Genomic DNA, 19,721 nt, shown 5'->3' with positions numbered 1-19,721 from the left:
CTGAAAGTCAGAAATCAGTCAGTTTGGGCTGAAATCAAAGAGCGGGCAAGGCTGTACTCCTTCTGGAGACTCTAGGGAGAATCTGTTCCTTGCCTCTTCCAACATCTAGTGGCTGCTGGCATTCCTTGACTTGTGGCTGCATTACTCAAATCTCTGCCTCCCTGGTCACATGGAGGTTACATGGTCCTCTTCTGTGTGTATCTAAGCTCCCTTTTCCTCTCTCTCTCTCTCTCTCTTTAGTTTATTTTTTAATTTTATTTTTTATTTTTTAAAATTTACATCCAAATTAGTTAGCATATAGTGCAACACTGATTTCAGGAGTAGATTCCTTAGTGCCCCTTACCCACTTAGCCCATGCCCCCTGCCACAACCCCTCCAGTAACTCTCAGTTTGTTCTCCATCTTTATGAGTCTCTTCTGTTTTGTTCCCCTCCCTGTTTTTATATTATTTTTGTTTCCCTTCCCTTATGTTCATCTGTTTTGTCTCTCAAAGTCCTCATATGAGTGAAGTCATATGATTTTTGTCTTTCTCTGACTAATTTCACTTAGCAAAATACCCTCCAGTTCCATCCACGTAATTGCAAATGGCAAGATTTCATTCTTTTTGATTGCTGAGTAATAATCCATTGTGTGTGTGTGTGTGTGTGTGTGTGTGTGTGTGTGTGTGTGTGTGTGTGTATATACATACACACCCCACATCTTCTTTATCCATTCATCCATCGATGGACATTTGGGCTCTTTCCATACTTTGGCTACTATTGATAGTGCTGCTATAAACATGGGGGTGCATGTGTCCCTTCGAAACAGCACACCTGTATCCTGTGGATAAAAATACCTAGTAGTGCAATTGCTGGGTCATAGGGTAGTTCTATTTTTAGTTTTTTGAGGAACCTCCATTACTGTCTTCCAGAGTGTCTGTACCAGCTTGCATTCCCACCTTTTCCTCTCTTTTATAAGGATACTTGTGATTGGATTTAGGGCCCATAATCCAGGGTAATCTCCCCATCTCAAGATTCTTGATTTAATCAGATGTGTGAATTATCTTTTGCCATGTAAGTAACATATTCACAGGTTATGTGGATTAAGATGTGGACATCTTTAGGGAACTATTGTTCACCCTCTATTTCCATTTTTTTCTGAGAGTTTTTAAACATGAATGGGATTTGAATTTTGTCAGTTTTTTTTTCCTGCATCAATAGATACTATGGGATTTCTTTCTTTCGATTGTTAATATATTGGATTACATTGACTGATCTTCAAATATTGACCAGCCTCCTGTCCTTGGAATTAATTTCAATTGGTCATGGTGTATAATTCTTTTTCTACATATCTGAATTGTATTTGCTAATATTTTGTTATTGATTTTTTGTGCCTATATTCATGAGGGATATTAGTTCATAGTGGTCTTTTTGTTTTTGTTTTTGTCTTCTTGTACTTTGGTTTTGGAATCAGAGTAATACTAGTTCATAGAATGAATTAGGAAGTGTTCCTCCTCTTCTGTTTTCTGGAACAAATTGTGTAGTATTGGTGTTAATTCCTCTTTAAACATTTGGTAGAGGGGCGCCTGGGTGGCTCAGTCGGTTAAGCGGCTGACTTCGGCTCAGGTCATGATCTTGCGGTCCGTGAGTTCGAGCCCTGCGTCGGGCTCTGTGCCGACCGTTCAGAGCCTGGAGCCTGTTTCAGATTCTGTGTCTCCCTCTCTCTGACCCTCCCCTTTCATGCTCTGTCTCTCTCTGTCTCAAAAATAAATAAACGTTGGGGCGCCTGGGTGGCGCAATCGGTTAAGCGTCCGACTTCAGCCAGGTCACGATCTCGCGGTCCGTGAGTTCGAGCCCCGCGTCAGGCTCTGGGCTGATGGCTCGGAGCCTGGAGCCTGTTTCCGATTCTGTGTCTCCCTCTCTCTCTGCCCCTCCCCCGTTCATGCTCTGTCTCTCTCTGTCCCAAAAATAAATAAAAAAACGTTGAAAAAAAAAATTAAAAAAAAAAAAATAAACGTTAAAAAAAAAATTAAAAAAAAAAATAAAAAATAAACATTTGGTAGAATTCTCCAGTGAATTCATCTAGTCTTGGAGACTTTTTAAAATTATGGATTCAATATTTATAATGCTATTTGAATTATCTGTTTCACCCTGGGTGAGTTGTGTTTTTTGAGTAATAGGTCTATTTTGTCTAAGTTGCCAAAGTTATATGTGTAGGGTTGTGCATAGTATTCTTTTTTTTATCCTTTTGATGTCTACAGGGTCTGTAGTGATAGCCGTTGTTTCATTCCTGATATTGGTAATCTCGGTCTTCCTTTTTTGTCAGTTTGGCTACAGGTTTGTCAATTTTATTGGTTATTTCGTAAAACAAGCTCTGTTTCATTGATACTTTCCCAATTTCTGCATTCATTTTCATTGATTTCTGTTTTTATCTTGATTCTTTCTTTCCTTCTCCTTGCTTTGGCTTTATTTTGCTCTTCTTTTTTGAGGCTCTTGAAGGTAGTTAGAATATTGATTTAAGACTTGTCCCCTTTTCCAGCATATGCATTTAGTGCTGTGAATTTTCCTCTTGGCACTACTTTACCTTGTCCTACAAATTTTGACATGATGTATTTTAATTCTTATTCAGTTTAGTGTGTATTTTGATTTCCCTTGAGACTTTCTCTTTGACTCATGGGTTACTTAGAAGTGTATTTATTCCAAGTGTTCAGAGGATTTCCTGTTATCTTCATGTTACTGATTTTTACTTTGATTCTGTTGTGATTCAAGAACACACTGTATATGATTTTAACTCTTTCAAATTTGTTGAGGTTTGTTTTATGGCCCAGGATTGGTTTATCTTGGTATATGTTCCATGCACACTTGAAAAGAATATGTATTCTGTTGTTGTTGGCCAGATTGTTCTATAAATGTCAATGAGATCCTGTTGGTTGATGGTGGTGTTGAGTCTAATCTATCCTTAATGATTTTCTCTCTATTCATTCTGTAAGTTGATAGTCTCCAGCTGAATTAAAGTCTCCAACTATATTTATTATATTAGGTTTCTCAGGCTGCCATACAAAACACCACAGACTGGGTGGTTGAAACAGCAAAAATTCATTTCTCACATATTTGGAGGCTGGAAAGTCCCAGATCAAGGACTAACAAGGTCAGTTTCTGGTGAGGACTCTCTTCCTGGCTTATAGATGGCTACCGTCTTGCTATGTATACCTCACATGGCCTTTCCTCTGCACCTGTGTCTGGAGAGATCTCTCCTTCCCTCCCTCTGCTTATAAGGCTAGCAATCCAATTGATTTAGGACCTCAGCCTTATAAGCTCATTTAACTTTAATCACCTCCTAAAAGCCCTGTCTCCAAATACAGTCACACTGGGGTGTTAGGGCTTCAACATAGGAATTTGGGAGGGACACACTTCAGTCCATAGCATTTGTGGATTTGTCTCTTTCCCTTTTCAATTCAGTCAGTTTTTGCTGCATATATTTTGCAATTCTGTTGTTTGGCATATACACATTGATTGATGTGTCTTTTTGCTGCACTGACCCTTTATTATTATATAATGCCCCCTCTTTCTTGTAATTGTCTTTGCTCTGAAGTCTACTTTATGAGATACTAATGTAGCCACTCCTGCTCTCCTTTGATTGATGTTTACACTGTATATCTTTTTCTATCCTTTTGCGCTCAGTCTGTTTATATTATTTGAGGTGTGTTTCCTTGACAGCGTATAGTTCATGTTTTTAATCTCCTCTGCCAGTCTCTTTTAATTGGTGTTTTTAGACCATTTAATTTAGTGTAATTATGATATGTTAGTGCTTAAGTGTGCCATCTTTTGTTTTCTAGTTATTCTGTTTTCATCTTTTTTCTGTCTCCCTTTGAGTTACTTGAAAAAAAACGTTACACTCCATTTTTATTTTATCCATAGTGTTTTTGAGTTTATCTCTTTGCATAACTTTTTTAGTGTCTTCCCTAGGAATTATATATATGCATAGCTTGCCAGTCTACTGGTGATGTCCTCTACCAGTTCGAACAAAGAATAGAAACCTTACCTCCATTTTCATCTATTTACCCTCCCCATTTAAATGATAATTGTTTTGGAGCACCTGGGTGGCTCAGTTGGTTGAGCATATGACTCGATTTTGGCTTGTCATGATCTCAGGGTCGTGGGACTGAGCCCTGCATCAGGCTCTGCACTGGGCATGGAGCCTGCTTAAGATCCTCTCTCCCTCCCTCCCTCTCTCCCTCCCTCTCTCTCTCTCCCTCTCTGTCTCTCTCTCTCTCCTTTTCTCTCCCTCCCCACCCCCCCCTTCCCTCTGCCCCTTCCCCTTAAAAAAAAAAGATAATTGTTTCGAACATTCCCTTTACAAATATTTAGAAACACATTAGACTGTGTTATGATTTTTGCCTCAACTGTCAAACACATTAGAAAGCTGAAGGGGAGAAGGAAAGTCTATGGAGTTTACCCATATTTTTGTTCAATGTTTGTTCATCCTTTCTGGTGTTCCAAGGCTCCTTCTTATATTATCTCCCCTCTGTTTAGACAACCTTTTTATCACTCCTTGAGGATAGATCTGCAGCTGAGTCCCTTCTTTTCCTTCATCTGAGGATGTCTTGACTTCTCTTCATCCCTAAAGGGGATTTTTGCAGGCTATGGGACCTGGCTCTTTTTTTCTTACAGCACCTGAAAAATATGTTACTTCCTTCTGGTCTCCACTGCTCTACTGAGAAATCCACCATCATTCACATTATGTGTCCCCTGTAGGCAAGGTTCATCTCTTGCTGCTGTCAGAGACTTTTGTCTTTCATTTTCAGAAATTTAATTATGATGTACCTTGGATATGATATGTGATGGATTTCTTTTGGTTCATCTGGTTTGGGGTATGCTCAGCTTCTTGAATCTGTGGGTTTATGTCTCTTGCCAAATTTGGGAAGTTTTCAGCCATTATTTCCTCGAATACTTTTCCAACCCTTTCCCCTCTCCTTCTGGGACTCTGCTGACACAAATGTTTGATCTTACGTTAGGATTCCTAGGTCCCTGAGACTCTATTCATTTTCCTTCCAGTCTGGATTCTGCCTCTTTCCCATCCATCCTGCTGTCGAGTCCATCCATGGAGATTTTGATTTTGGTTATTTTATTTTTCGGGAGCAGCTTCGTTACTGCCAGGCGTTGGTGGGTTTCCACTAGGCCTCCTTCGATACCACCCCAGTGGGAGTTGGGGGGCACCGTGTTTGCCTGGTGAGGGGGGAGGTCTAAGTCCCCTTGGCCTTTGCTGGCCGCTACTGTTTTTCTGCAGTGGCAGAATGGAGCAGAGCTGTGTCTTACCAGTTTTCTGTCTTACCAGGCTGCCTCCGTTCTGGTCCTTTGGCTACAGAGAGCAGACTTTGGTCTGGGCTTTGTCTGTGCCAGTGCTGTTTCTGCCAGGGGTTTTATTTGCTCTTAGCAAGAATAGGGAAAAGTAGGTCTACTTGATCTTCCTGGAAGCAGAAGTTCCAGTTTATTTTGGGAGCTGTTAAGTTTTGTCCTTCATTATGTGTGATGCAAACATTATTTTCAGTTGCTTTTTTTTTTTTTTAAATGGTGCATTTGGCTTTGCAAGAATGTTTGACTTTTATGTAGTTGAATATATTAATCTTTTAAAAAATGGATTCAGAGTTTTGTAGCATGCTTGGGAAGAGCTTTCTCAAACCAAGATTATGAAAATAAAAGTCTCCCCATTTTCTTCTAGTTTTGTTGGAATTTATTTTTTCTACGTTTAAATATGTGAGCCATCTGGAATTTATTTTGGTGTGAGTAGGAATCGGAATTTCCCTGTGCTGTCTCCGCCACCCCCTTGGTTACCCAGTTGTCCCAGGCCCATTACTGGGTGATGAATATTTTGTGGTGTTGGGGAAATTCTTTTATTTGATAAAAATTTGTTTAAAACTGTGTTGTTCCTGATAGCGGAATCCTGAAGGAAGCAGTCACAGAGTTGTAGCGGCAATGGCCACTTTAAACTCTGTACTTCATGGGTGTCGGCGGGTGACAAGCAGTGCTGTGTGAGCCACACAGTTTGAGTTGCAGGACATCCGGAAAGGTGTGCTTGTCCCTGTGTGCTGGGAGGCAGGTGAGCCCTGGTACCCTGTAGTTGTAGGAAGCCAGAGGTGGCCAGGGCGGAGAGGGCATTTTGAGCTGCTCTGGAAAGGGCTCCAGCTTGCCAAGCTCTGCCTCCCCAGGAGCCTGCCCACTGCCTAAAGGGTTAGCCACCTTGGCCACAGGAGTAACGCGCCAGCTGCCTGGGTTCCTGACCGCAGAGAATCGGGGGTGGGGGTGGGGGTGGGGTGGGGGGTGGCTGGTGAGGATGCCGTAAAGTGTCATGGGGGAGAAGGGAGTGCACGAAGAGGGTCTACCTCGTTCAGCAGCAGACAGTAATGCTGGACTCCTGACAGCTCCCTGCCCCCAGAGCACGTCCTAGAGGGAGTCATGGGGACGGGGACGGGGATGGCCAGGCAGGATGGGGCAGGCAGATTCACTCCTGGTGAGTGTGTTCCATCCTTCCATTTGTGAAGCTGCCCCAACCGGCTCCTCCTCCTAGTCTTTCCCTCCTCATTTGGCCAGGCCGCAGCCCTGCCTGTGGCTCAGAAGGGCAGGCTCAGGTGCCCGACAGGAATGTTTCCCCGCCCATCCGGCTACCGAGGCGTGATCAGCGCTGCAGCGCTGGGGTCATGCAGCCTAAGAGTCCCATACGTAAGGCTTCCAAGTGATGCCAAAAGGGATTATGACAGTGGCACTATGTCCCGACACCCTGTTCCAGAGCAACAGTGATACTAATTATGGCCTTTCTCTCCTGGCTGTAAGGTTTTTTTCTGTCTAGGAAAGAGTGCCAGAGCCACAGAGCACAGGGGTGTGAGGATGAACCTCCTAGCTGGTAAGTGAGGCTCTCCACAACTGGACCTCAGTCTGCTTCCCAAAGTCAATGTGATCTGGCCTAAAAAGCTCTAATTGGAAGAAGCTGGGATTTGGTCCCTCCTCTATTAGCTGGCTAGCTAGGAAAAGCATTTCCCTGTTCTGGGGTCTTGTTTGCTTCATAAATACAATTGGGTGTTGGATTAAATCAGCGATTGTCTATTTAATTTTTTATTTATTTCATGTTTGTTTATTCTTGAGAGAGCGTGCGCGAGTCGGGGAGGGACAGAGAGAGGGAGACACAGAATCTGAAGCAGGCTCCAGGCTCTGAGCTGTCAGTACAGAGCCCCACTCTGGGCTCAAACTCACAAAGCGTGAGTTCATGACCTGAGCCGAAGTCGGATGCTTAACCGACTGATCCACTCCGGCATCCCTGTGATCGTCTCTTTTAAAGCCTTTTGACAAATGGAGTATTTCACAGAAACTCTTTGCTAGGCGGCTTGGGTGCAAGCAGGCGTGGGACCAGGGGCTCTGAGGACGCCTAAAGCTACTGGACTAGATGGTCCTGAGGTCCTCTCCAGCTGGCCCTGGGAAGTACTGTCATCTTTCTGAGCCTCGGTTGCTTCAGAAAGGTGTGAGGGCTAACGAGATGGGTGCCTAGAAAGCTGCTAGCGGGGTCTGGAATATAGATGCTGTCAGCGAAGAGGTTATTAGTGCAGTGTGTGCCTTTCTAAACCCTCCCCTTTAAATACCAACCCAGGTGCTGGCCCCTCCTTCCCTGTCCCCATCCCCCCGCCCCCAGCTCTGAAAGCAGTCCTCCTTTCGGACGCTCAAGGGACCATCCAGTGTGGCTCGGGCTGGTAGCTAGTTTTTGTCTAAAACTAAGTTCCTTGAGGGAGACACGTCTGGTCCAGGGCTCAGAATCCTCCAACATGGTCCTGTACAGACATTCAATAAACGCTTGTGGGTTGACAGGCCCAGACAAGGACGCCGGAGCTGTGGCGATAACCAGAATGCGGCCCCTGCTTCAGAGGAGCTGGTCTAAGGAGGGAAGGTGAGTCACTGAGGCCTGGCAGCTCAACAGGGCCAACTACAACGGGTGATCCTTGGCAGCCTCCCGCTGAGGCACGCTAGCCAGAGCGGAGTCCCCGCACCCACACGGTGGGATGCTTGACCCCCCTCCCCCTCCCCCCCCCCCCAGAGCCGGCAGACGGCCTGTGCTGCCCTGCCAGAAAACAATCAAGAAGATTTCCATTTCAAAAACTCCCCAAAAGTAAGGCTGGTTTCATGTTGCTTCTTTATTAATTCAGTCTGTTCTAAGTTGTACAGTTATGAAAATAACAAAACCAAAGCTGGAAGCCCAGGGATATTTACACTCTCTCTCATGTAGTGAGGTCAGTCTATGTTGTTGCACAGATCGGTTATGTTTGGTACCACAAGATGCTCGTAATTCGGACAAAATCAGATTAACAATTATATGTACAGTAAAATAAAAGGGGAATTCATTCAAGTATCAAAATACAGAGACAAAGATTAAATAACATTTTTATTACAATTCAGTCCCATTGCCACACCATTAGCAACAACACTTTTGTGAACTGCATCTGACAGTCATTCTGCAGGTCTGGGCATTTCGGAAACAGACCGAGGTCAGACTAGCTTTCTAATGTAACGACTGCAACTATGTTTGCTGCCTGCTCAGCCAGAAGCTTCTCAGGGACTCCCTCTAGAATCCGGTGCTACAGACCAGAGAGGGATGTGGAGCATTTGCAAATACAGAGCCTGTCAGGGGTCCTACTGCTCAGAGCAGCCAGCCGGCGAGAGAGAAAGAAGCAAGCAGAGAACCTGAGGCCGGTGCCAGGTACTGACTCCGTTTCCAGTCCTGCCTGAAAGGGCTTCTGCACAGCTCAGAAAACGCAGCGAGACTCAGAGAAGTGCAGAAGCAGGGGCTTTTCCGCTTGAAGCCTGTCCTTAAAGTTACACTATCCCTTTCTAGGGAAGGAAGAGTACCTGCCCCACAGGAAAAGTAAGAAGGAAAGAAAGATCCAGTCCCTACCCTTCTTGACTATTCAGAAAGAAACCGATCTCAGAACGAAACCCAGCGCCCGAGCAGACTAGCCAAGGCTTTCCAACATGACAACACCCTGAATAAATAAGGATATAGCAGCTTCAAGGGGAGGAAACACCTACAGAGGATTTAAAAACAAAAAGCTTGAGCAGCTCATCGTAGTGTCTACACAGTTTTCTTTTGGGGCCTCCCGCACGGGAGGCGCACTGGGGGAGGCCAGGCCGTCCACGGGTGGAGGCGAGGGTGCCGGCACTAGCACGGCCCTTGGGTTTCCTCCGTCAGAGGCTCGAGGCTGGCAGGGGCGGGCGGGACATGCATGGCGGCCGCCGATGGGAAGCTCACGGGCCTCGGAAGAAGTGGGAAGTGAAGCCAAGCGTCCGGGTGTTGAGGTCCTTGTTTAGTACCGGAAAGTGGGGTGTTACCCGCCTCTGCTCCAGAGAGGAGGGGACTGGCGGGGCCTGCGGTGGCGGGCAGAGAGCAAGTCAGCAGGAGGACGGGGCCGGGCTTTCCGTTTCTGGCCAACCGCAGGGGTTGTGAGTGTGCCCAAGAGCACTCTCCCTGCACAGAACCAGCAGAGAATTTCAATTCACAACCTTCACTGGGAAAGAAGTGCCACCTAACCTGGAATGTTGGTCCCGGGAGCGGCCTGCACCGCGCCAGCAGAGCGTGAGGTCTGCTGAATCACCGGCGGGAGAAAAGGCTCCTCTCCGCTCCCTACTCTGGAAGGTACTGGGCGAGCAGCTGACCTGGCCCTGCCTCAGCCTCACAGCAACCGCCCTGTCCCCCCCACCCCCCTCCCCATTCCCTTCACCACTTGAGGAGCACAGAGCGAGATTCCAAATTAAAAAGCAAAGCAAGCCAGCAGGAGGGCTTAAGTGGCAGTGCTGCACCAGGACCCCAGCCTGCCCTGAAGGCCACGCTGGGGGAGAATCAAGTTGACTGTCACCCAAGAAGGCTAAATATAGCCTTCTCCACACTTAGAGCCAGGGATGAATCCAGCAGCTGAAATACAACAGTCAAACCAATAATTCAGAGAATCAAAGTGAGTCCTAATCACACAGACCCAATTAGACAAATCACAAATTGGCAGGCAGCAGTCTTAGCTGACCTACCCATTAATGCCCAAAACAAAGCTGCTTCTTCTCTCCAACTGAACTCAGGCAGTCTGAGGTCGCCAGAGAGCGTGTGGGCCGGCGCTCTGACCACCGCCAGGTCAGAGGCTGGGGAGCGGCCCAGAGCTCCGGGCGCTGGCTCGGACTTCGTGGCACCAGGGGCTGCTCGCTCAGCTCCGTCTGGCCCCTGGGCCTTCACATTTGGAACCCCAGAAACGGACTGGAAGTCTTTCCTTTTGCCGGGTACCCCTAAGGCTGTGTTTTCACTGCTGAGGCTGTGTCCGGCTCTAGACGGGACAAGAAGTCGTGCAGTTCATAAGGAATGGCAACTAGCTTGGCTGGGTTTGAAAAGTGGACTCTAACAGACCTACTCAGTTTTGCCCACTTGTGCCTGCTTTCAATTCACCCATGGGCCATTGCCTTCTCTTCACCCTACCGGACCACACCAAGGTCCCGTCCCGAAGACAGAAGCCTGCACAGACTGGCCTTTTAGCCAATCTCAGGTCCCCTGTCCTCTGATCTGATGGCCATTTCTCTAAAGATTGGCAGTTTAACCTAGAGGTTTGAGCCAAGTCTTAAAAATTCATTTTATAGAAAATTTTTTTCTATTAAAAAACATCTTCTGGACAAGTCACTTCTTGACTCTCTGGAGTTCCAGTCTCATCTGCTTGAGGCCTGGAGTGCAGCTCGCTCTGTGAGACCTGGTGGTGGCAGGTCCAGGCCGAGCAGCCCCGAGGAGCTGCTACAGGCAGAGGCTGGGCCTGGGTCCTCAAAGCGCAGGTGACACGGCAGTGGCGGTGGCAGGAGCCTGTGCTCCCCACGTCTGTGTTTCCGCGGCACAGTTGGCTCCTTCGGTGGCTCAGCTTGGCAGAAGCAAACACAACGGGGGGAGGAGAGGGTTAACCAAAGGGGCCTGCACAAGGTGGAGGAAACTGAAAGGAAACATGGAAGCAGAGCAGAAGGTCCCTCACAGCCTCCCCTGGGCGCCCTCGTGGCTGTTCCGAGCGCCCGTGGCCCACGGCCGTCTCCGGCTCAGCACGTCTGCTCAGGAAGGCACAAGCACAGGCAGGCCGGCACAGGCACCCACCCCGGTTTATCGACTTGGGCTTCAGCTCTAAAATAATCGCTGTCGCCTCCTGGCTTCTCTACCGGACTATCCTACGTTTGCACTGCTTCCTCCCGGAACTGCTGCCTTCCCGTCTCCTGCCATCTGAGCTGATCTGCCCTCACCGGACAAGGCGGGGCTTCTTCAAAGCCTCGGCTCCAGGATCCCAGCCGCTGCTGCTGAACAGACCGCACAGCCTACCCCCTCGGAGGAGTTGAGAGGCTGCGGGTGGCCGAACGGGGAAGGACCAGGTGACGGCTGACTAGCTCTGACCCCCACACTGTGGAGAAGTGTCAGCCCCTGGATGACAATGGGAGCGGCTCGGTCCAGGCCCCTGTCCTTGAGCGGCTCTGTTCTGTGAGGGAAGAAGGTGCACCGTGTGTGCAGGGCACAGGCCTCCCTCTTGCCGGGTCCTACAGAAAGGCCTTCCTCCTCGGTGAGCTAGACTCCAGGGCCGGCCTTGTGACTCACTGGTGAAGACACGAGGGGCCGACCACATATATGCCATCCCGTTCCTCGGAGCGGAAGACTCATCGGGACCCAGAGACCTGCCGAGGGAAGCTGGCCCGCGGGTGTTCAGATGCTCAGAGCTCCATGCTGTGGAGTCAGGCATGTGCCCGAGGACCTTGGCCCTCACAGAACGCAGTCTGACAATAGTCAAGACACATCGCCGAGCTCAGGCTCTCGCTGGAGGGAGACCAGCACCTTACGGCAGAGGAGAGAGGGACAGGGCCACAGGCCAGCCGTGAGCAGAGTGCGAGGGGATTCTGGCACCAGGTGGTCACAGTGGTTGGTTGTGTCAGGAAAGGTGCAAAAGGACAGTTCACTCCCGGCAGCGGCTCCCGGCTGTGGTTCAGCACGGAAGACAGGAGAGGAGGGCGGATGGAGCGCCCGGCCTAGTCAGAGGGTGCTGTCTGGACTCTGCTCGAAGACCGCCCGCCCCTCAGGATTCACAGTGCCTGCCCGCTGAGGCTTCCTGGGTGCCACAGGGCCCCCTGAGCCCTCCTGGTGCCCACCTCAAAAGCAACTCACCCCCTCCCCCACCGAGCTGTCCTCGCCCAAGGGGGGACTTCACAGTGTCCGGTGGTGTTGGGTACGAGCTGTGAGTGTGCAGTGTCTAGAGCTGCCGCCCGGGAGGAGAGCAGAGCCCACCGGGGGTGGGCAGCCGGAAGGAGAGCTGAGAAGAGCAGAGGTCGGATGGCAAGGCACAGTGAGACTAGTGGAGACAGGGGGTGGGCGGTTAGAAGATAGTGGTCTCATACTTGGTGCTGAGGCTCCGCTTAGAGTCTGGTTTAGGGTCCACAACCCAGGAGACACTGGCATGGGACTGGGCATCTGGGTCCATGTCGGGCGGTTCCAGCTGCCAAGGAAGAAAGGCGAGGGGTCAGATGGCGCGCTGTACCTGGCCGGGGGGCAACAGGGCCCAGCTGTCCTTCCTACCCGCCCGGGCCACGCTGGCGTCGTGCCAGCATGAGGGACACGAGGGGCAGCCCCCGTTCTCCTTGAAGAGCAAGCTCCCTGGGGCTAGGGTGGCAGAAGCAGCACCCTCCCTGGAGCATCATGGGAGGGCCACCTCCAGGCCTCTTCAGAGACTTCTCCCATGGCTTTCTCAGAGCTGCTCAGGTAAAGGAGCCTTGCCTGACCTGAGCGTGGTGCTCGAAGCCCCAAATCTGTTGAGGGTGACAGGAAGGGGGGCGAGGGGCTGGGAAATTCCAAGCCTCAGGCGGGACCAGAGAGCGCACCCTGGGCAAGACCACAATGGGCGCCCCATTGGAGCGCCCCTCTGGAGAGAGGACACACAGAGAAACAGCTAAAGCACAGACAGGGATGGCGGGGAGGGGGGGGAGCTCAGGAAAGAATGTCACGCAGGCAGAGAGGGGGAGGCCACTAGTGTCTCAGAGAGCTCACGGTCACTTCGGGGAGACTGACACACAGACAGCAGGAGCTGTAAAGACCTTGACTCCAGGACTAACAGACGGCAGCGGTAGGTAAGAAGGACGATGGGTGGTGCAGGTGTGACAGTAACAACAGCGACTATCGGGGGGCAGCGGCACCTGGGGCGCAGAGCAAAGCAGACACAGACACAGGGTGACGTTACTGGGGGCTCGCTGCGGGCCACGCTCTCTGCAGCCCCACGCCGGCCACCGGCTGGGCCCTGGTGGTGCCTGGCAAGGGAGGGGACAGAAGCCCGTGGGGGGGGGGGGGGGACAGCTGTCCACCTCCCGTGAGAGGAAATAACGGTGCTTCCCCAAGGGGCCGGCCAGCCGGCCGCAGCGTGAGAAGACCCTCCTGGAGCCCCCTCCACCCAAGCCCTCGAATCCCGGGGAGGGGGGGTTCTTGGCGGCCGCGGTGCACGTACTGCTGACTTCCTCACGCCGACCCGAGGCTTAGGCACCGGTTTGGAAGACTTTGTTTCAACCGTCTCGGCAGCGGAGGCCCCCATCGGCCTGGACTTTTGGGCCTGCAGGGCCAGCTGGTAGGCCACTTCGAACGCCTGCCCCAGCGTCAGGATGATCTCGTAGGTCAGATTCTGGGAGGAGACAGAGCGTGACTTTAGCACACGAGACTGAAGAGCCACCTCATCCGTTTGCTCGAACCCCTGCCCTGGCCTCACAGCCCTGAGCATAGGTGACCCCTGAACAGGTTAGGGTTCGGCCAATTCAGAACACCGGGCTTGAAAACACAAATCTGTCCCAAAGTGACTGATAACGCTGGGGAACAATCTGAGCATCACACACGTCTTGTTTCCTCAAGCAGGACTTTGTAAACACTAGGGGACCAAGCCCGCACCCAGGTGGCCTGCCAGTCAGGCCCAGCCGCGCCGTCTCCACCCAGTGTCTCAGCTTTCCCCGGAGACCCCGGGGCCTGCCACCTCACCACCTGTCTGTGCCGCTCCGCACCCTCCTTGCACCCTGTCCCTCCATCCGGGTGTCTCTCTTTTCATCTCTCTGCCTTCTTTTCCCCTGACAAATGGGCCGCCGGGGGTGGCCAACTTTAGGTCCTTCTCAAGGTAGGGTCCTGCTGTGACACCTATGTATGCCTTAACCACTTAATATGAACAAAGCGGTGCCGGTGTTTTTATTAGGTTCCTATCTTTTCTAGTGTGTCACTGATAAAGTTTCTGAGTGTTGTGTCCCCAGTTCGATCCTCCCCAAACCCTGGTGTTTACTGTGTGACTTTATGTAGCATGTTGATTGTTAGAAGCACATATGTTGTGTTACGGCAGAAATGACTGGATGTGGAAAATGTGAGCTACAGGGGAAGTGCCAGGAACTACGAGTATGGGGTAGATGAGCTCGCTTAACCTTCAACACAACCCCACGAAGCCGGTCACATTATAGCCCCTTTTGGGATGAGGAGCTGGGGAGAGGGAACTTCTAAGACTGCACAGCCAGCAAGCGGCAGAGCCCCGAGTCTCATGCCAGGCCGGGAGCAAGCACTGAGGTCCCGGGGCTGAGGATGCCTAGCCGTCTGTGTTCCAGAAGCCACAGAGACTTGCGAACCAGCTGCTCTCCCCAAGGACGGCAGGGATCTGGACAGAAGACGGGGGATGAGGAGAGGGCCGGGGGCCTTGTCTCCGGGCAGAGGGAGTCCCTGCTGCATCGCTGTCCCTGGGCACAAGAGCCCAGCCTGGGCATGAATCTGGGAGAAGGAAGCCTACGGCCATGTCAGGAGGGCACTGCTGCCCCCAAGAGGGAGACAGAGGACGTTTCAGGGAGACTGCTGATAGAGGATAGGGTGGTGGGTTGACAAAGAGCCTGGGGGAGACCTTGGCTGACCTAAGAAACACCTGGGGAGAAGTGGGAAAAGCCTGGTCACTGGAACCCTGGATGCGCCTCTCATTCTGTGTGCTTCAGTCTCCTCACTGTATAAAAGGGACTGGACTGGATGGCTCCCGGGGCCTCATTCGGAACCAAAACATTTCCTAAGTGTCACCCATGCACCAGGACAGCACTGCACTGAGGCCATCTGGATGCAGGCCCCCTCCGGCCGTGCCCAGGGGTGGGACTCCACCCACCACATCCACCGTGCTGAAAACATGGCAATAGTGGTGGCTGGTCTGCAGGTCCTTGGTGATGTAGGCAAAGGTACAGAGGTCCTCTGGGTCCTGGGCCGCACAGGAAATGTTCCGGATCTCATGCTCCGCGATGACGTTCTGCCGGGGGAAAGCAGGGTCTGGAATTCTCCCGCCCCCTGAGGCACACCTCAGCCCCTTTATGTCACCCACCTTTCTCTGTCCCTGCCCGGGGTGTAGCCGAATATGCCACTACTTCTCTCTCCGATTTGTTTGGTGGGGGTGGGGACAGTGTCTAACCTCACCTGACTTAGGTTTAGAGGTTTCCACCTGTGATCACAGTAACCGAGGGAGTAAAATGTTCACATCTGACCACCAGCTCTCCAGCCCAGGGCGGGGGCAAGGCGGGGAGGGTTTCAGGAGGGTGGGGTTCCAAGTGCGGGGTGTCGGGGGAGCCCTTTGCTCATGAAGAGAATCACACCGTGAAGGGCCCGTGAACAGGTAAGAGGCCCACAGGACCCATGCTGAGGAAGACAATAGTCGCCTGTCACGAGGGCAGGGTCCTGGGATCAGGATGTGTGGCAGCCGAGTGGCAAGCATCTGGGCGAGGTGGTAGCAATGAAGAGAAATAAACAGGGCTGGGGACACCCTAGGTATGACGCCCAGCTTGTGGGGGGGTGAGGCATGGGGGGAGGGGTCCCCTCCCGCCAATAGTGTTTGTGAGAAGCACACCTTGTTGGAGGCATCGATGAACTTGACACCTTTGTACGTGATGGACAAAATGATGGTGGGGATCTTCTTCATGTGTTCGGTGGATTTCTATGCGAAACAAGGAGTTGTCCTGTGAATGTCCCTTCTCAAGGCCAAGCCCCTTGGATCCCGCAGGCCCCGGCCTCCCCCTGTACACAGCGTGGGAGGGCCCAGGTGGCTGCAAATTGATGCCTCCTATCCCAGCCGGCCCCCTCCCACCCCCCCGCCCCAGACAACCTACCCGCATCTTGGCACAGGCGTCTTGGGTGGATTCTGTCCCTCGAAGATCTTTGATCAACATGGAGCCCAGATACTGAAGGAGCAGGCAGTAACTGGGCTTAGGAAGTCCTGTGTTATCATGCAGGGCGACCCAACCAATTTGGGACCAGAGCCAAAGGGTTTCCTCTCCCAACTCCCTTCCCCCATCCTAGCTGGGAGGCCCCCCTTCTCCCTAGGTGCTGGGGGCGTCTGAGATGTACAGAATAGCACTGGAGCCCTGGTCCCAGCCAGGAGAGATGGGCAGCAGGGGCAACTCACATTAGCTTCATAACCGCAGGACTCGAAGATGAGTTTCTCCGGCTGGTGCTGCCAACTCTGCACAGGGGCATAGGGGGCGGCCAGGCTGGGGGGTCGAAGGGTCAGCTTGGCCTCGCGGTGCTCTTCCTGTAGAACACGCAGGGTCACAGGTCTGCTTGCCCACTCCAGAGGAACTCATGGGCTCTCTGCGAGCTCCAGCCCACCCAAGGGCAAAGAAGCCAGCCACAAGGGGTTCAAGAGCAGGTGGGGAGGGCAGGGGACAGACAAGCCATGCAGAGGCACTGTGGCGAAGGTGAGGCCCATCCCCACCAGAGATGCAGGACCTAAGCCACCTGAGAGCAGGCTCAGTCAGGAAGGCTCTGAGGTGGAGACGGGAAATGACTAAAACCAGAGAGGAGAAAACAAGCACAAAGCATAAAGGATGGGGAGCAGGAGCCAGGTCCCTGGGAGCCTCACATCCAAGTCAGGGATCACCCCACGTGATTCTGGGGTGGGCAAGTATCCAGTGCTAGGGAGACCTTCTGTAGTGTTCCCTGAGGTGGAAGCTGGGGTGGGGGAGAGGGTAGGAGGCCACTGAAATCCAGGTGCTAGGTGACGGGGTCCTTCTACCAGGGCACTGGTAGAAGTGGGGAGGCGGGAAGAAATTTAGGAAACATTTACGACCTCCATTCCCAGCACTGTGCAGAAGTCTCCTCATATGGAGTAACTAAAACTTTTGGACAACATGCTTTTCCAATCTCGTCAAAGTCATGGCTGTGCTGGTGAAAGGAGAAGGAAATCCGCAGGTGCTGGAGAGGAGAAGTATGAGCAAGAGAAAAAAAGCAGGGACGCCCGGGGGGCTCAGGCAGTTAAGTATCCGACTCTGGATTTTGGCTCAGGTCATGATCTCACTGTTCATGAGATCGAGCCCAATGTTGGGCTCTGTGTGACAGCACGGAGCCTGCTTGGGATTCTCCCTCTCTCCCTCTCTCTCTGCCCCTCCCTGCTGTGTTCTCTCTCTCTCTCTCTCTCCCTCCCTCCATAAAACCTTTAAAAAAAAGGGAGAGAGGAAAAAGCAGTGAATTTCAAGTTCACCTTAGCGGTGGGGGGTGGCGGGTGAGAGGGGATGAGGGACACCTGTCAATCTTGTGACCAGCAGGCCAAGGTGGGGGATAAGAGACAAAGCCTGGAATCTGTGTAAGGCAGGAAGCCGGACAGGTGGGGCCTGAATACATCTGGGAGCCCTGAACGCAATGCCCTGTCAGACGCGAGCAAGGAGTGCAGGATGGGGCCAACCTAGGGCAAGGGCTTCAGGGCGGCCTAGGGCCCAGCAGCGGCTGGTGGGTCTGTGAGAGTAGATGGCACAGCCACATGTGTCTCCCAGCTGCGCCCGACACCGGGCTGCAGAAATGTAGCAGGAAGAACAGGGTCTGACCCAGGCTGCAGTTCTGCTGGGCAGGCAGGGTGCAGGGTGTGGAGATGAGGAGGGGAGAAAGCAGTTCTGGGGTACAGGCAGGACAAGCAAGAGGGGGCCAAGAAGCGGCCAAGAGGCGGAGAAACAGGGCCAGTAGCCTGAGGGGCTGGAAGGGAGAGGCTGTAGTCAAAGAGGAGACAGTGGATCTGAACTTCTGAGGCCACATTAGATACAGGAAAGGCCCTTGCAGTGACAGCTGACCATAGCCAGGTGGTCACAGCCGAGGAGTCTCGGGGCTGGACGTCAGACACAGGCTGGGTGGGGCTGAGGGGGAGGAGGCGGGGTCCTCCTCCTGCTGCTGACGCGGGGACACAGGGGCAGTGGAGGGGTCTGGGGACCCCCGTTCACAGCTCCCCTCCTGCCCCACCTGGATTCTGAAGCGCTCCGCTGGAGAAGGTGCCGCAGGGTCATGAAGACTGTCATGCCGCCTCCTGCCCGTGTCCCCAGGAGGCAGCAGCAGGTCAGCGGAGCGGCCAGTGCAGGAGTCATTCTGGCTCAGCGGGGATGATGTCTGGGAGAGCAAGTCCTGGCACTGCAGCGGAGAGAAACCCAGGTAAACCTTGGAACCTATCAGATCAGTCCCTAGACTGGAGGTGTCACCCAGTCCTGGGGCTGGTTAGGGCCCCGCATGGGCAGGTGTACCCGTCAGAACGGGCATTAAGCTAAGGACCAACACCAAGCAGGCACCAAACAGATGGCACGCCGGGCCAGGAGCCGGTGGGGAACCTCGCCTCTGGGCCCAGCCCAGGTACAGTCAAACCAACCAAATTCTTCCCGGAGTCAAGAAGCCCTGGTGACAAGCAGGGCGGGCAAGCAGCCACCGGGGGCACCCCCAGTTCACTTGCACCCTCCTTGGCCTGAAGCCACACGGGGAAAGGGATGGTTACAGGGCTGGGAAGCCACTTTGATATTCAGCAAAGATGGAATCATCGGTCACAATTCACTGAAGATCTCTGGGGCCCGTGGCCAAATCCAAAGCTCTTTTTGAGAAAATACACAGCGCTGCCAGTCAGCACCCTGAGCCCCTGTCTCCTCAGGTCTTCACGACTGAATGTCAGCTGTGCATTGCTCCTCAGGCCGGTCTCCTGTGTAACGCCCACGCCATGAGGCTGCCGTCCATGGGCTGAGGCTCGGAGGGCCCTGCTCGGGGCCCAGTGCTCGTCAGGGGCTCAGTCTCACAGGTCTGGGAACAGAGCCTGTCCCAGACCTCAGCGTGGGCCCTCAGAGTCTAACCTGCAGTCAGGGATTATCTGGCTTCAGCACAAAGCATCCATGAGGATTTTAAAACCACAAGTTCTCAGGACACCTGGGTGGCTCTTGGTTTTGGCTCAGGTCATGATCCTAGGGACATGGGATCGAGCTCTTTGTCAGGCACTGCTCTGAGTGTGGAGCCTGCTCGAGATTCTCTCTCTCGGCCCCTCTCCTGCTTGTGCTCACGTGGGCGTGCCCGCGAGCTTTTTCTTTCAGAATAAACAAACATTTAAAAATAAATAAAATCAGGGGCGCCTGGGTGGCTCAGTCGGTTAAGTATCTGACTTCAGCTCAGGTCATGATCTCACTGTTCGTGAGTTCAAGCCGTTCATCGGGCTCTGTGCTGACAGCTCAGAGCCTGGAGCCTGCTTCAGATTCTGTGTCTCCCTCTCTCTCTGTCCTCCTGCTTGTGCGCACGCTCTCTCTCTCTCTCTCTCTCTCAAAATAAGTAAACATTAAAAACAATTTATTAAAAAAATAAATAAAACCACAGGTTCTCTAGCCCACCCCAAGTGCAGGGATTTTCCTTCCAAAGACTTGGGGAGGGCACAGGTCCCACTGTGGATTTCAAGTCTTG

At 52.1% G+C, this 19,721-nt stretch overlaps 1 protein-coding gene across 7 annotated transcripts in view; it reads right to left on the bottom strand.

The window, feature by feature from the left end:
* Positions 1-8,141: 8,141 nt before the first annotated feature.
* Positions 8,142-19,721, bottom strand: part of ANKS1A (ankyrin repeat and sterile alpha motif domain containing 1A) — a 179,429-nt gene continuing 167,849 nt past the window's right edge. For 3 of the 7 annotated variants that reach the window (XM_060615252.3, XM_060615254.3, XM_060615258.3), the window contains 8 exons: positions 18,261-18,425; positions 16,441-16,566; positions 16,145-16,216; positions 15,886-15,972; positions 15,157-15,294; positions 13,498-13,668; positions 13,094-13,192; positions 11,751-12,498 (listed from right to left, as the gene is read on the bottom strand). In XM_060615252.3, the coding sequence (XP_060471235.1) occupies positions 12,379-12,498; positions 13,094-13,192; positions 13,498-13,668; positions 15,157-15,294; positions 15,886-15,972; positions 16,145-16,216; positions 16,441-16,566; positions 18,261-18,425 (978 nt within the window). In that variant the 3' untranslated portion in view covers positions 11,751-12,378. Of the gene's footprint in view, positions 10,897-11,750; positions 12,499-13,093; positions 13,193-13,497; positions 13,669-15,156; positions 15,295-15,885; positions 15,973-16,144; positions 16,217-16,440; positions 16,567-18,260; positions 18,426-19,721 lie in introns of those variants that run through there. The other 4 variants (XM_060615253.3, XM_060615256.3, XM_060615255.3 and 1 more) reach the window with 4 other exon arrangements.

This window comes from Panthera onca, chromosome B2 (assembly GCF_046562875.1).
Source record: "Panthera onca isolate mPanOnc1 chromosome B2, mPanOnc1 haplotype 2, whole genome shotgun sequence".
NCBI classification, from domain to species: Eukaryota; Metazoa; Chordata; class Mammalia; order Carnivora; family Felidae; genus Panthera; species Panthera onca.
This window is presented reverse-complemented; position numbering and strand designations above follow the sequence as displayed.